At 29.7% G+C, this 18,552-nt stretch overlaps 1 protein-coding gene across 5 annotated transcripts in view; it reads left to right on the forward strand.

Moving 5' to 3' along the window:
- The window catches only part of LOC125067468 (protein held out wings), a 62,463-nt gene extending 54,810 nt beyond the window's left edge, over nucleotides 1-7,653 (forward strand). For 3 of the 5 annotated variants that reach the window (XM_047676103.1, XM_047676106.1, XM_047676105.1), the window contains exons 7-8: nucleotides 2,394-2,511; nucleotides 4,715-7,650. In XM_047676103.1, coding sequence (XP_047532059.1) covers nucleotides 2,394-2,470 — 77 coding nt within the window. In that variant the 3' untranslated portion in view covers nucleotides 2,471-2,511; nucleotides 4,715-7,650. The other 2 variants (XR_007119729.1, XM_047676107.1) reach the window with 2 other exon arrangements.
- The last annotated feature ends 10,899 nt before the right edge of the window (nucleotides 7,654-18,552 follow it).

Consider the following 18,552-nt stretch of genomic DNA (forward strand, 5'->3'; position numbering starts at 1 on the left):
CAAAGCTTTTCGCCTTACGTATTAACAGCACGTATTTTAATACACGAACGGATATATTTTTACGATCACCTCAAATGTTTAAAAGCATGTTTAATTTATCAGTGTTCGTTTTATAGCTTAGCTTGACTTGCCTGTTTAAACCCTACTTACATTGTTACCCCATTAATGTTAGGTCAAAATTACGTAAACAAATAAAAAAAAAGTACGATAAAAGTAACATTCGTAGCCGCTTTATAATTGGATAGTAGATCGTACTTATCTAACAGACTAATACAATTTTGTAGATAACAAAATTCTTGAACTGTGATTTTAAATGTTTTAATGGGGTTGCAGCGTCGAGATATCTACTTGCTGGCTTTTGACATTGGCCACAATTGCAGACCGCAATAAGATACGACAGGCTTCCAACTTCATCGTTACGGTCATCGCAACATTTTTAGGACCTGGCAAATTGCAGTCAAATATCTTACCATAGACTATCAAATCGACTTTAGTTCTACTGCCTGTTTAAATTACCATAGATAAGTCTGGGTGTGGTATTTCGATATGCGTGTCCGCAAGACCTAACCGTCCTTGACAAATTGTTTTTTTAAACGCCTCTTCTAAAGTCATAAGAGCCATTAACAAGTTAGATTTAAGTTTTACTTTAAGAACGATTTAATTTAGTGACTCGATCATATTGTACCTACGTTATGTTTTTAATTTAAAAACCAACTTTGTTTTTTCTTTAGCCGTTTTGTACAGTCATACAAAGTATATTTTATATCTCAACAAACAAAGAATATTATTTATTTATTATATAGCATTATAAATTATTTACACGAAGTAATATAAATGATATATTTATTTTATAGTTTTCATAACAGTGTTTGAAGGCAGTTGATTTGAATAAATATTGTAGTTGAATAATTCTGAAACTGCCAATAGAACTCTTTATAAGTTACCGATTTTCGATATACAAAGACATAGAACTTTATATACATTATATTATTATACCATATGTATAGTCGCATCGATTAAAAAACACTTAATTTTCTAAAGTTTTTGTGATAACCCTCGCTTGTAATACAACTAATCAAATAACATTTTGTTAATTTTTATTCGCACATAGTACCGGCTTTATTGCGAGGTATCACAATTAAAGAAAATATACTTCCTTGTGAGTGACATTGTAAGATTACTTTATAAATGAACACAAAATATAACATCTAGTTCATAAAGCTTTAAAACACCAGAATTGGCACTAAAATTCTTGCAAAAGCCGGTTCTCTTCATAATATACTTTAGATACCTATTAATAACATTGGTGACATATCTTGCATGTCATTCATTTGATCCTTATTAGATTTCCCGAATGTGATTAACATGATTTTTTTTTTCTTTTTTTTTATTAACTGTAAAAATCTCTGAATGGCGAAATAATTATTAATAATTCAGTGATTACAAGCAAAGGGACCAAATACAAATTGAATATTTATTACAAGCAACACAATCGTAATATATTTAACTATTAACCACACTGATTACTAAAAATCCCATAAACATTCAATTTTAGACATTGACGAACAACATTCTAGACAATTATAAATTTTCAACATTACAATGATAACACAACATTTTATGTGTAGAATTATAATGTTTTGTTATTGTTGTAACAATGTCATAATTTATTAATTTATTAGCCATATTATTATATTTATAAACATACCATAGGTTTAAGTATTATTTTTTATCTTTTAAAGATTTTTTAGTTAGTTTAGAAAAGAGTGAGCTTTATGAAAAATCAATCAGCCGTAACCTACAGTAATATTATATAGGTCATTATTCTCTATTCTTGTTGCCGAGTCAGATTATTATTTAAAATGTTCTTATATTATTAATTTCTGTACGATACGATCAAATGAGATTGAAAGTTTTATTTTTTATTTCCAAAGCAATAATTTTAGATAAAATTTAGGCGTATATAAGCATAATACTTGAAGTTAGTGATACTGCCAAGCTTCTATAATATCTATGTAAAACATTTCAAACGCTACGAACATTTGGCAGTTGTTATTATTTACAGATTGCAAATTAAGAATTGTATGAAACGAATGCCGTTAAATTAATGAGATTAATTTCTTTTCAGCATTTATATATTTAGTTTGTTACAGGCAACCTAGGCACTTAAAAAAACAATTTAAATATATTTGAAATCATATTTTTCATTCCATGATAATGATTATAATAAAAGTATAATATTTTTAATTATATTCGTCTTGTATGAACATCACATTTAAAGAGAATATTTTTTTGTAAAATTTACGTAAAGCCTGGGTGCCGCTCAACGGTTATTGGTTGAAACTTCATAATGCTCTGTTCAGACACAGATAATAAATATCCTATGCCGCTAGGTATCGTGCGGAGGGCGGGACGGCTGACGCAGGTGAGGGAGCACCCTTACCAGCGCACTGCCTTACCGGCGCCTTAATTCCCGCCAAAACGCTCTCACGCCGCCATTTTGTTAACAAGGTGAGAAGCGCGCGTGCACGCATGCCTTACGATGAATACGCTTGCATACACGATCGGTGTTCACAAAACGATCAATTGACGTATCGGTAACTTTGAATCTCAAAAATTATATCGATAATAATATACGATACGACATTTGATCGTTTCAGAGCTTAGTTATAGCCAGTGTGTGATGCAATATAGCTAGCGATCATATTCGTTCGTAAGAATGCGTGAGTGCCTCTGCTTTATGGTCTCTCTGTGTCCTTTTCTATATTATTGTGTACTTATTAGTTATGTCCTCGATTAGTTTGTACGAGGAATATTATGCCCATCACTACTTCAAACCGGATCTGAAGTGACACTGCATAATTTGTAACTGTGATTTTTATATTTCTTTTTTTTTTATAGATTTTTAAAACTGTTACATGTTGTGATGCGAGGCGTTATAACAGTGTTGTTTACGAAATATTTTTTATGTTTCCAAGTTGAACATCAGCGTTACCAAATTTCTCATTTTGTTCTATTAATGCTTCTGTTGTAATATTTATATCACAACATGTGCCTTCTAAGAGTCACGTATGCATTATCTAAGCGAACAATGATATTTCGGGTAATGTTTAGAAATATAATATCAAGGGAAGAAGGATTGGAATTCCAGTGAATAGCTGACTAATTGAGTTTCTTTAAATGTATCCAGATATCTTATTTCTTTAAGCAAATAAATTCCATGCCGGTGCTACATTCGGGTTGTGAAATCCTTCTTTCCTAAATTTCGCCCAGTATTAGTCAAAGAGAAGAGCATTTTCAGAATATGTGCCATCGCTCCAGTATTAATCAAAATGCCCCATTCTTTGACTTGACATTTTTTATATTCATCACAAGTTTTCTTAGTCAATATAAGATTTTTATATATGAAATTTTTAAGCTAGTTGATTTTATTGCCTTAGGTATTATTTTATTCACTTTCTTATTTGAAAGTTTTTTATTATTAAGATTTTTGCACTTGTGTCCTTGTGGATTTTGAAATGGCATATGCCGATTACGTATTTTCACGCTTTATATGCAATACTTTTTAAAACTGAACGCTATCGATATTATTATGAAGAGAATTATATAAGATGATATGATATGTTTGTATAAAATATTATTTCAATTGTTGATTGTAAATATTAAATGCATTTTCAGAAGAATATACTTTACAATAAATTGTCTGAAATTTTCGATTGGAGTTTTTTTATTTTTAGCTGGAACAGGATCGCGTATTCGGTTTTAATATACAATACAATAGTGAAAACAATGAGTCAATAAAGTTGATGACGTGCAGTCATTATGGTCAGATGTAGCCTCACACAACTAACATGTAACTCCACAAGGCCAAGTTCCCGATTATTGACAATAATTACGAAGTGCACTGTCATAACTGCTACTGTCACTGCAGATTTATTTGTAACTATATATTTATATTATATGCGTCACTAACATGCAAATATGTAACGACATTATCGATCACAAACTTATTAACAATTATGAAGTGAATGCCATCATATACAATTATTATTGAACTATTTCAGATGTGTTGAATAACTTACATACTTGCATCGGGGTGATATGGTTATACATAAGTGATAAGTTTATTACCTATGCTTGTTTGTTTTGGGAAGAGTTCGAAACACCGGCGCGTACTGATCCTACTTCACGTGTTTCGAACTCTACTCAATGGGAACTATTGGGCATTTAATCCTATTCTGTAGATTATCATTATCATACTAAATTATTTTAACATTTTCAACCATTAACTAAGTAAACTAATTTAAGTATACGTTGTATAATTTATTAACAGGACCATAGCAAACCGAATCTAATGTCGCGGCACGAATGCCTGATAGCCTCCCGATATTATTTTTTTATCAAAATCTTATTTTTAAATCCGTACACCTTAGACATCGATCCGAGATCCAGTTTGATCGCTTTTATCAGCTGCATGTCGTGCCGGTCCCCATTCATGGTATCATACGATATTTTTGTGTCCACGTGAATTGCCCAAAACTGAGACTTCCGAGAACGCATTAATGTCTAATCCATTTGTATAATACGGCGTGACGCGGGCAGCGTAAAAGCGTTGAAGCTTTCGACCTCGCGATTGAGGCTTCGTGTAGTCGGACCATGACATTTTGATCGATACTAACATTCTGTTTTTCTCTCTTCTCGTTAACCCGGCTAGGTGAGTGCTAATGGCGCCGAGGCATTAACAGAAGAGACGGTCGCCCGCCCGCACAGGACCCTATGTCGCCGCGTAACATATTCATCGGAACATCGACCACCATGTAGCTATAGCTGTTGGGCCTTTCACGTTAACATGTAATATGTATTTTAATAGTCTAACTATTAACATTTATATGCCTGTTATGTTTATAACAAGATGAACTTTATTAACAATTTATATTATATTTCTTTTTGAGTGGCACACGCCATCGACTATATTTACTGTATTGTAACATTGTACTTCTGTTGTCGCTTGACCGTATTGTTGTTGGAGCACGAGTGTTGTTAGGTTACCCTATCTACCGCGGCGCTAAATTTGTTTAATAAATTTTTAGTATTTAGTTATTTATTAGATCTAGTTATATATTATATTCTCGAAATATAGAAAGTATCGTTTTGTTGAGCAGAAAATTTGGCGCCGTCGAATTATTATTATGATGGTTTAGAAATTATTTTTAAACCGTTTCAATTTAGATGATTTAAACTTTTAGAAGTGTGGTTCAATGTAGTTGACGTAAAACTGGAATCAAATTTAGTTAAACTGTCTGCTATTTGAATGCATGTTTATTTATACAGAAACATGAATAAGATTTTTATATTTTAACTTCTACAATTTTTTTAATGATTTATATGTTAAGTATAGTACAAATTACATAAATATTCGGATTCTGGAGATGAGAAGAAACATCGCTTCTCCAGATAACAAACAAGAGGCAGGATAGAGGTAACTGGATGTAAGTATAAGTGTATTAGGTATTAATCTGCAAAATTATAGTTTAGCACGTTTTCATTGGACTGATAATCGAATATTATATTTATGTATTTCATTTACTTATTGACTCCAAAACCGCTTTGGGAATCCCTTATTAAACTTGAACCAAAGAATATTTAAAAAAAATGGTCATTGGAATTTTTGATACGTTTTATTATTTGAACAAAATTCAAGATGTCTTCCTTCATAAATGATATCGGTCGATGAGTAAATGAATTCGTATTCGTGATTAGTTCTTTTTTTAAATAATTATATTTTATAATCTGTAGTGCTTGATATTTATACATAACAAATCGTATATTGCACATCCCAAGTGCCTTAATAATTAATGTACAATGTTTTCATTTTTGTGGTTCTATAAAACTGTTATATTGATTATTTAATAATAAAGTAAAGTTAGAAGAGATTAAATTATTGTTAACTTTGCTTAATGTTAATGTTTATACTTTGTCTTGAATCATTTTAGGCAATTAGTTGTATTTTTGTAAATGTAGTCGTTTCTCAAGACTATTTGTCTCGTGAAACATATTATAAATCATTACATAAAAGCCTTCGTTGCAATCTCCTGTAAGAATCTCCTGATAATAAATATTATCTCTATCAGAATATCACAGATCAATCTTTTTAGCGTGTTTTTGGTGTCTTAATAATATAGTAAATATTACTCGAAAATTTAAAATGTTTAAGCAATCGCAACTGGGGCAATTATATTCATATAGTTAATTGTTATGTACATAGAGCTATGTATTGTTAAAAGCAATAATATTTCAATAATTTACTATATTAAAGCTAGTGCAATAGATGTTATTTCAAATTAATATTTTATAGAAAATTCTCATTATTTGAGCAATTATCAAAAGTAAGAGAGATCTGATGTTGAGATTAACAAAATACTATAGTAAAATTTAATCACATGTTACGATTGAGAACTAAAATTTATACCTTAAATTTTATTTAGAAATAAGAATAAATATAAAATATAACTTTTCACGGGAAAAAAATTATAAAAAAAAAAATCGTTGTCTTTAAGTGCCTTATTTGAATCTTTAGAATAATGTCAAATTGCATTGAAATATAAAATAATTGTATCAAAATATCGACAAGAGTATGTTAATTTTTTTAGGAAAACATAAAATTTTTATTAGCCATTTATTCGAATTGTATAATCCTTGAAGTCGTTAACACACTCCGTCCATGATTACTTCATTATTTAAGTACTTAATATGTTGGTCACTCACTCGTATAAATGACCATAAATATCGCTGTGTAATTTATACATTATGCAATGTATACATCTGTGTTAACATCTGAATCTTATTAACGCCTTTCGTAATTTTTTTTTTTTTAATTGAATCTGTAAATTAAAATTCTCTAGATGTTATCTGTACCTCATACATTCGTTATTTTACAATAGAAACCACATTATATCTAAGTTTTTAAAACTTATTTGTTGCGACAATTGCTGTGTTATTTTTTTATGCGGTGCTATAAACTGCATCACCATACATTTCTGGCAACATCTTAAATCAAAAAAGGAAAAATCACTTAAATAGAATTATGTTTGAATCGAGTTTTAACATTATATAATATATTTTAACATTAAACCTTTAACACCCATTATTTTAAATCGAGTGTAAGTTAAACCATAATAATTTCTGTAGCATTTGGCTGTACCTACAACTACGGTACAAAAAATAGCATTTAAAAAAAATAATCAGATGCCATACAGTTTTCTCATGAAAAATTGAACATCTATCTATAATATCAATATAATATCGTGATTAATAAAAGTAAACGTACAAAGTTTTTGAAAGTCTGTGTATAGTTATTTTACAATGTTTCACACGATTTATTGTTCCTTGAAACATTTTTTGTGCCATCATCAGACGGACTTTCGTGTTTTTTTTTTAATTATATTTGTACTTATACCTACAATGGCAAATCACAAATGTGCCTTAAAATGAACTTTGTAAATAAATATATACTATAATTTCAATGAAGTATTAAAGGAGAATAAATTCTTACAATTGTTTTCCAAAAACAAAATAGAGTATATCTACTTTTATAGCTTAGTTAAGTGAGATTGTGCATATTACTTATGTCTGTTTTGATGTGTGTTTAAGATTGATTTGGCATTAGTAAATATATTATTTGGAAAAAATCGATACTGTCTTTAAATTACTACATCCATAATATTAAACCAATTTATTTTAATCAATAACGCATAAAATGTTCATAAATCATCCTGATTACGAATTGGAGCATTTTTATTCAAACTATCATCAATTACGAAATAGAAAGCATATAAACTTGAATACATATTCAATTAAAATAAAGCAACAAAAATCGATGAAATAATGTTACTGAACTGCATCGCGTCAATAAATAGGGAATAAAGAATTATTGATTTGATTTAATTCCCAGCTTTGGAATTTTTTACTTTTCAAATATTTTTTTGGCAACAACTGATGGTCAAATAAAAATGAACGCAAGGAAAACTGTATATTTTGAGTGTGTTAAAAAAAAGTGCTTTTGATTGCCATTTTAAATTAACTAATATTATATGACCTACAATTCCTACAAATGGTATTCATAATTATTTAATTAAATATTTATATACAAGGCTTTACTATTTTATACATACAGTTAACGCCATCTATACGCGAAACTATTAACTAATTCAAAGCTTGCTTTGTTTGTCTGTGGACTGCCATCTACATGTACCCGTTAATGTCAACACCCTGAGAATTGTGGAGTATATTCCATAGATGGTATTCCATGCTAGTTATTGAATAATGATAATACGATACCTCTAGGTAGCGGTAACATGATATCTGAAATAGACATATAAATTAAAATCGAGATAAACTAATTTCATAAGTTTAATAATAAATTAATTTATACAACATAACATAATAGAAGTAACAAATTGTTTAGGATCTTTGTCATGTGCATGTCATTGCTTTTGCAAACATGATCTTAGGACATACAGAAATTCGCCTTCGTTAGCATAATAATTTATAATTGTCGTGTAATTATTAGGTAGTCTTATATTTCATAACTGATCGCTTAGATTATTAACAAACAACAAAGGTTTCACTACAAACATTATTTTAAAAATATTATTCCATGTTTTTTTCATTTATTAAAATAAAAATATCAGCGTTAATCTTTATTAAGAATATAAGTATGATACATATTTTTTCGCCTCAGGGAGAATGAACAATAGCTGATTTTAACTGCAATTTGAACATTTCGCAATGCTGGAAAATGGAATTTTAAATTCGCCATCGCTCGCCAGTACTCGGAGTACGTGGGAATGAACAGCCGGCAGTTAGAACTCTGCATTTGTCCTCCCAATAAAAATTGCCGCCATTGCCGAGCTATGTATTTAAACATTTAGTTTACTGGCCTATATAAATATATTAAGATTTAAATAGATATTTTTTGTTTCTTGTGTCTTAACAATTTGCCATTTTATATATTTTTAGTTAGTTTTACTATTTATTTATTAAAGTTTTTAAAGAACATTTAAATAGACACAAATATAATAAATGGAAAGATTTCATTTCCTATAGAGTAACTGCCAGCTTAAAATTGCCTCTTAATTCTAGTTCACCTGCATAGACTGTGCCTGTCACTTGTCACGTCTTAGCCGGTCTCTTGCCCTGTTATTAACAAACACGTATTGCGCTAGAATATTGCTTTGATTTATATGCATGAGCTCCAATAAACGATCCATAATTGGGCCGATATTTTTTATCGTTTAGAAACCCTCCTATAATAAATCTTCGTCACGTGAACGATAAAATTCTTAATGATGAATGGGAAGTTTTATTTATATCTGTTTCGTGTATTTTGACTGAAGATAACTTAACGTTAATAGGATTTCTATTTCGAATATCTTTTAATAAGTTAACCGTAAAAAATTAATGTCGAAGGATAATTATTCTTTTTTCTCGTTTTCACCAATTATCTAAAGACTTAAAACGTATAAAACATTATTTTTAATTTGTTTCAACAAACCTAAATGTTAAAGTCTATTCCGACCACAAGAGGAGTACAACAACACAAACAAATTCGAGATTGATGGTCTTTAATAATAATCCATGATATTCATTACGGATTCGCGAAATAATTAAATATGGCGAAATTTCGGAATTTTGGAAGTAAAATTAAAGCAGACATAAGTAGTGAAGATGAATATTGTTGTATTATATCTAGAGATATATTAATCGAAAGTAGTGCAGAATATAGTTGGGCGTTAATAATACCGACACTCCGGCGATTGGCATAGGAAATTACATGCGACAAATACTTTATTTTTTAGAAAAAATAAAAATATTCATTACTTTGTACGTGATGTGATATTACTAAAAATAAAAGCCAGGTATTTCCTTTTATTTTTGTATTTTCAATATTACATTCTTGACTAAGAATCAAATATAATATTATGCTAGCATTGTTTTCTTCGAAGAACTGTGCGTGCGAGGGAGTCCTAGATGGCTAGGGGCAGTCGGTCGTAAAATTGCAGTGAACCTTTGGGGGACGTCTCAAGAGGCCCGTGCATTCTTATTTAAGCAGTATTGGTTAAACTATTACATGAAACTCATTTAAAATAAATACAATACGGAATTGTGAGCACCAGCAGGCACGATAACTATTTCAAACAATTTGATTATAATATTGAATTAACTGTATTAATGAGCTTAAAATTGTGTTTAATTTTTTAATTATAAGGAAAGAAAAAAGTTATATACTTAAATTCATTACAAATGTTAACATTTTTTTAAAACGGATTATTAATAATTAACCTATTATAAGAAAGCGTCAAAATAAGTTTATTTTATTCCAAGTTCAGTTTTATTCAGTTCCAAAAAGTGCTTCGGTATTAATAATAATAGTTTAATCTTAGTTTTTACGCTGTTCTATGTTACCAAAGAATCAACCCGGACTTACCTAACAGCGTCGAGGGCGCGGGGTCATAAACTACTTCCCCTTAGACTTATTGCACGCCGACACTCACTTTCTTACGTTTACACACGTTTTCAAATTCAATGCGAGCACGGTGAAGCAAAATAAAAACTCTTTCGAGTCAGTGATTTTAAATGCGAAAAAGCGTTTTATATTTTGTTTCTTTTTATATTTATTGTATGCATGTCTACGTTGAAGTATTTTGTCCTTTTACGTTGTAAATTAAAGCAAAGTAACAGCCTGTAAACGTCCCACTGCTGAGCTACATATTGTCCTTACGATATTTTTCTCCACCGCCGAGTACGAGATTAACTATAAATATACTATAAGCACATGAAAATTCATTAGTACTTGCCTGTTCGAACCTGTAGTCATCAGTTAAGATGTGTTCTAGCCATTGAGCTATCTCGGCTATTTATGCTTACATTTTGATCTTCCTACCTTCGCTTTTAATATTCTCTCCAATATTTTAAATATGATTTTACTCAAGAATACCGTCTGCAAGTTATATTTAAGTAAATATCTACTCTGTTTGTAATGGTCCCATCGTCAATAACATTTAATTATCTGTACCTATACTAAACGTGCCTAGTACTGAAATTGCGAAATAAAATAAAAGCCACGACGTAGAATGGTCGTTCGTCGTTTAAAATTAACTTGAATATACAGCCAATATAAGATACCTTGTACGCTCAGTTCTTCGTATAAAATTTATAATTTCTGCAGAGGTAATATTCTGACGTGATTAATGCCTTCCCAGTTCGCCTACTTTAATTTCAATGAAAATTTGAAAAATTTCCCAAGCGGCTGCTGTCAGACGTTCCGGTGCAGGACAAAAGTTTTCACACCGGAAAAAGGTCTTTTTTTGTAATTTTTTTGTTTTTCTGTAAAAAATTCAGTAAGAATTTTCAAATATTTTAAGTTTAAATGTTTCTATTTTCTTTTTCATAATAAACATTTTACAAAAGATATACAGAATGTGACAGTCCTTAGTTAACGCACCTCGGAAAGCAAAGTAAACTTATAATGTATATGTATATATATGTACATATAAGCCTACTAAGCATTAATGTGTTCTGAAGTTAAGACGTAATCTCCGAAAACCCTTAGCAGATTACCTCGTAACTTTTGGGCCAACTATGTTTGATAATCTAAATATAATTTATTCCAAAACGAAGTTATAACTTTACTGAATAAAGTTATTACTATACTTACTCATAGATTAAAATAATACTTATATTCATGTGTATAGACAATTTTATTATTACGTAGTAAGAAAAGTATTTCTATCGCAATTTTTGATAAATTTTAGTCTCTTACAAAATGGACTTTAAACAGTTTTTGGTCATTGAATACAATTTAAGTATGTATATTTATTTTTCACTTGTTAAACTTAGCCGGATTCAGATTAATTAAATAATTGTAATTACAAAGCTGTTCATTAAATATCAATATCAATGCTTAGATAATTTTGAAATTTAACTATATTGTTTATATATAATATATTACCTATAATATGTATATTAAACACATATTGAATATTAGGTACGAATCTCGCGTCCCAATACCTAACGGCTTATCATTGTTTATGTCCCTTAATTGTGCTGTAATTAACGAACAATAATTACATGGTACACAGCGTCGTTACCGACTTTGAAATATAGCTTTACTTATTATCTCACTAATGAAACAAGTTTCTACTTCAACTACCTACACTCTCGTATGTAAGAGACTTAAATTGTCCACTTATACTAAGAGTATTCTTATCTCTGTCTATAATTAATTGGTAAAACGAGATAAAGTATGTAATTACATAAATTGATTGAAACGTGACCTATTAAAGTAAGTATCCGCTCATGGTATGTGCAATTATTGATTTAAAAAAAAAAGTTATATATTTATAAACATTCATTGAATAATTAATGTACGTTTTTAAATTTGCCGACTACCAGTACACAATCCATTCGAAGAATCGTGTTTACGTGGAGTGTGTAGAACTAATGAAGATAATAAAACATCCATAAATTAAGTAGCATTTGTCTGTAGTACATTTATAACGTAACATTGTACCTATCTTATTTTGGGTACTAATCTTAGTTTGAGTGTGAGTATATAATTTAATTATAGAACATTTTTCTTTTGTACTGTTACTATGTGTGTGTTTAAACTTTAAATAGATTATTATCATCAGTTTAGTTTAAATAATACGTCGCTGAGGTAATTAGCTAACATCTATTTTAGAGGCATATTCAGAGTTTAATTAAGAACAGAGTCCGTGTTTCACAGCAGGTCGGGTTGCTTTTACGAGCTTTTAATTAATAATGTAATCAAGAATTATATTCAGATTCGCATTAACTGTGAATCTCGGGTTTAATAAACCCTTTTCTAAAATATTTCCAGAATAAGAACGTGTGAAACTATTTCAAGCATTTGCGTTATCTGTATTGTAATTATTCATTTTTTTTTATTTATATTTTTTACTTTATGCCATAAGATTACCACATGTGATACGTATTATTTTTGATAAAGACCTACTTTTTGGTGCTATTTTCTTACGGCGTATTATTTCGCCAATTAATTTACAACCACAATATAAATTTCATGTCAATGTCATGTTCTGAAACTAAAAATAGTTTTTCTATGTATTTAAAATACTACTGTAAAGATGTTTTAGAGGAGGATTTCATTATGAAATAATAAATATCATATGTATTAAGGGATTTTTTCTTCAATTTTAAGTGGGACCACCATCACTACTATGTCGACGGAGACATTAGGGAACATTTAAAAAAAATAAAATAAGGCTGAATTATTAATACCTTTTTTTATGTCGACTAGAAAAATATTTTAATCTATGCGTTGGCATCTTGATATCACTTAAACATTTTCGCATTTCTTCATCTACTTACAGAGATCATCTCTAGAATTTCAAATCGCCTAAAATCAATCATCAACTTTAATTCATCTAAAACTAAATAATACGATTAATATTATAAGTTTTAAAGACTGAGAAAAATGATGAAATTTCATGTAGGTGTTTATTTATAGCCCGAAAGCATTAAGAATGAAAAATTTACGTTTCCGAATACTAAATCGTAGGGCATAAATTAAAACTTTTCTGACATTTGTGTGACTTCCACGTTCGAACGTGTTTTTTTATTTAATTTGTCTTCCGAGTGACACGTATTATGAAACAAATCGCTTTATGCGTAAGCACGTGTACTTCGTCTAGACGTCTAATAAACGAAAGTGCTTAGCTAAAGCATGAACATTATCAAAATGCCTGCAAAAAGTGCCAATTAAAACTTAAGTATCAAAAATATTTATAAATAAGACATGTTGTGTCATGTTACATAAAAACTTCAATAATTAGTTTGCCTATGGTTTTTTACGTTATGTATCTATGCACTTCTGTAATATGTACAATTAGGGAACGTAAGAGGCAATCAGGCAACTGACCTACCCGTAATTATTCATATTGAAAAATTAATAATGAATATGAATACGGGAGTTTAAATTCGCATGAAACATTGTACAGAACAATATTTTTTTCTTCTATTTAAATAGCCCTCAAAATTTATGATATCAAAAAACATTTCTATAAAATTTTACTGTATGTGTTTGGTGTCTTTGTACCTATCATATGGTAACATGGTTATTTCGATGTAACTCAATATTATAACAGCTTAAGTAACGCCACGATTCAGTACATAATTCACATATTATATATTTTACTAAAGTTAAACTCTATTTATTTTTGATTTCATGGTATTAATTATTTTTAATTTAGCCTAACTAATACTAATTACGTTTAGCTTTATTTTTGTATATTAATATATTGCATTTACACTGTTTATTTTTAATTATGTGGGCCAAATAAATTGACACCTTTTACCCTACAAGCTAAGTCAAGTGCAAAGCAACTATTTATAAAATTAAATAAATACTAGCATTTGTGATTTTGCGGTGCAACATCGCGGTTGTGGTTACTCTTTACCAGGAAGTATATATTTTACAAAGGCGCGACTTATCCTTTTACATAACAACAATGTAATCCAAAGATAAATATATATAAAGGTCAATTGATCTAGAGTTGTTCATGTCAACGACAAGAACAAAATTAGTATACGCGTTATAATGGCAAATCGGTATAAAACAGATATTTAAAAATTAAGACAGTTAATAAATAAATATTTAATATTAGAATAAATTGTAACGGGACCGTTTTTTATAAAAAAATATTTATTTTTATAACAATTTTATCAGTTTATTTTTCTACGCAGAAATGTATTTATATTTTATATGTTATCGATATTACATGTTATTTAAAATATACTTGGTAATCTGTAGTAATTGAATGTTTTTCATGTTCAATTTGAGCTTTGAATGGAATATTGTAAATCTTATTTTGTTTATAATTGTCAAAACCTTTTTATTTCTTCCTAATTACTCTTTTGGTCCAATTAATTTATACTGTTGCAGAACCTGAGGTTAGGAATTGCAATCCCGGGTCAGATCAACAATTTTTTTTGGATTTTCTATCAATCTTAGTAGCAGCCAAGAGTGTGCAATGCACCTGCAACCCCCTGTGTTGCAGATGTCCATGGGCGGTGGTAATCACTTTCCATCGGGTGAGCCTCCTGCTCGTTTGCCCCCTATAAAATAAAAAAAGTGTAAAAGTTAACAGTGCGGAACTTCCATAACCTGGGAAGCATCACAAAATTGTCCTGTGCCTGGATTTGTTTCGGTAGTTTATGTTATGTTAATCGCCGTCCTATTAAAAGCATGACGATATAGAGTGTAACTGTTTTGCGAATATTATCGGTAATATACTCTACATTCTGTATCGATTAAAAAATAATCAGCTAAGTGTGAGGTCTACATCATTATAATCCTGTAAAATTAAAAAGTTCCCAAGGTAAGTAAAACTTTAACTGAGAAATAAATTGATTTTAATTTAACTAAAGCACGTTTTTATTTCGTTTTTATATTCTAATGGTGTTTGGTCCTAACATAATATCTTTGCCTATTCTTGAAATTATAAAAGTGTCATTCTTAATTAGAAACGGCTTAGAAACCGTTACAGCTGCCACTCATCTTTTTATAGCGCATGTGTTTATTTCTTTAACGCTACAAATTGTGGACTGTTCTCATTAAAAACCCTATATTTAAAATAGTTAATTATAATTAAATGGCTTGAAGTTTATTATAAAATATTAGTTATATATTTGTGGCATAATAAGACATAAGTAATTTTAAAATTTTATCTTAAATCTATACTAGCTGAACCTGCGACTTTACCCACGCGAAATTTATAACACTTTAGTTATTGCACACAAGGCGTCATCACCATTTTACCCATTTAAGGGGCGAATTAGAAAAAGTAGCCTATTTCCTTGCCCGGTGCTCCAACTATGTTCACATAAAATTTCATCTAAATCGGTTTAACAGTTTAAGCATGAAAAAGTAGTAGACAAAATTATTTTCGCATTTATAATATTAGTACAGATTATATTTAATTCTTACGTAGCTGTGTGTTTCACTGTATTCCTACTAAACGTGTGTTTGTGTGTTGTCTTTGTGTATGTATGAGTGTGTTCCTGAGTAATTTAGATTGAATTTCAAGTTCTTTTTTTAAAACCAATCACCGTACGTAATCCATAAAATCCACGGGCAGATAATATTATTACCCATATAGTTTATCATAGCAATAAGTCAATTTAGATGTAAATATTTAAATAGTAATAATTATTATGTAAAATAAGTTATAAATATTAAAGCTAATAGTGTTACTAAATTGTATTGTTGGACGTATTTTAACAAAATATATACTATATTATCTGTGTATAAAAAACAAACAAAAATTAATCGACATCAACCAAAGCACTATCTGTTGATAAAAATAAACGAATGAGATTTTATCATATGTTTTTCGATATTTGAATCAAACGAATAAGAGCAATAATATATAAAACAGACAATGTTATGAATAACTTGTGTCTGTTTTGTCCGCTAAAATGAAAACAAATCGTTTCCGTGTTTCGAAATCAAATTCTAAAAATCAACATCTGGTACAAACTTTTATGTTCAATTTTATTCGCTTCTTACTTGTAGTTGTTTTGTATCGCTCGTGTGATTTTGTATTAAAGCTTGTAGAGCAAATGTTACAATGTTGAGTTTCAGAACTGTTCAATACGCTGGTGATGTTATCTTCCGGATACAAAAAATAATATATATTAGTATACTATAATTTCTTACTGCACACCGAAATACAAATAACATTATTTGTGTGAGAGTAACAGCCTGAAAATGTCCCAGCTTGGCTCAAGACTCCTCCAGTTTTGGGGAGACGATTCGGAGCTTATTCCACAACGCTGGTTCAATGTAGATTTGGGTGAGGATTCAAATGTTTCAGAAGTTCATCCGTTACATGCAGTTTACAGGCAGCTCGAGATGAAAAAATAATTTTGCAAATGTAAATTTTGTGTTGCTTCTGAATTTTCATTTATAAACCTTACCACAATGCTAATAATAATATTAGTACTTATTAGTAAAATTTTTAGAAAAGTTTACAACAAGATTTATTTAAATATTTTGTAGTGTTCTATCACACCTACTTTGGTCGTTCCGATCAATATTATATTAGTGTAAACGAAGCGTAATATCCCTCCTGCTATTTCTTATAAAGCGGCAAAAAGGTGAGAATATGTTCGCCAGAAACCGCTTACAATGATTTATATCGGGTGAGAAAAACGAGCCCCGTTAAGTTTGCGTGGTCAGAGAAATGTGTTAACATTATTTGAAACATGCTCTTTTGTAACTGTGTACCAGATTCTGTTAATCACTGGAGTGTTTGCATATATTAAGTAAACGTAGCAGAATAAATAATTCTATAGATATTTTTTAAAAATAATTTTAAAACACTTTTATTTATCTATATATTTTATGAAGGTTTTTCGTGAATTTAATTAGGAATTGATATTTTTAAGAATCGTAATTGACAACTTTAAGATTTATTCATAAGCTATGATTACGAATTATATACATATTGCATTGCAGTTGGTGTTAGGGTTTAGTGGAAACCCGTCCAGATAGCAAACAGCAATACTTCGTTTAGTGTATTCCAGTTTGAAGGGTGAGTGAGCCAGTGAAACTACAGGCACAAGGGACATAACATAGTTCTCAAGGTTTGCGGCGTAACGGTGATGTACGGAATGGTTAGTATTTCTGATAGCGCCAATGTCTATGAGCGGTGATGACTTATCACCATAAGGTGGCCCATTTGCCGGTCAGCCCACATTTAATATAAAAAGATAAAAAAGAAAAAAAAATGTTAATGAATTCAAAATATGATTACTTTTTGTGCCGTAAACAAAGTAGGTTCCTAAACTAAAGATAAGTATATATGTACGTACAAGTTATAATTATGAATTTATTTATTCTCAACCGTTAAGAGTTTATCTATGATAAACTTCTACTATGTCTGACATAAACAGGTCATGAAAAAATATAATTAAATATATAGAAATAAAAGGAGCTAATATGAAGGCAGAAATATTTAATATTTTTACCAGCATAGCTACAATTGGCCATCATTTGTATGTAAGAGATGTTTTCGTTGCTAGGGAACTTTCTTTCCCCTACCAAAAACCCTTCATCAAGTTTCATAGAGTGTTTCGTGATCGTACTGCAAATGTGCCTGAATGTACATAAATTATCGTAATTATATGTTCAAGCAAAAATAGGATAATATTTTTCTTCTACCAAAAAATCTAAATAACAAAGTAGGTATGTTCCTTACATTGATGTACTGACCGATTTCAGTCATGGCGGTCAATCTCAAGGAACTAGTCTGGACATATCATAGTGCACAAAGGGTACAACAACCTGTGCTTGCCCTTTATTTGCTCACTCTCAGGGCAATAGACAAATTCCGGGTCTTTATAATACTACCTTGCATACTCTTTATATAAAATCATTCTTTTTTTCAGTAATAAAATCTTTGGAATAAATTTCATAAATTTTAAACCTTTTCCTTAAAGCAATTCTTC

Source organism: Vanessa atalanta, chromosome 11 (assembly GCF_905147765.1).
Source record: "Vanessa atalanta chromosome 11, ilVanAtal1.2, whole genome shotgun sequence".
Taxonomy (NCBI): domain Eukaryota; kingdom Metazoa; phylum Arthropoda; class Insecta; order Lepidoptera; family Nymphalidae; genus Vanessa; species Vanessa atalanta.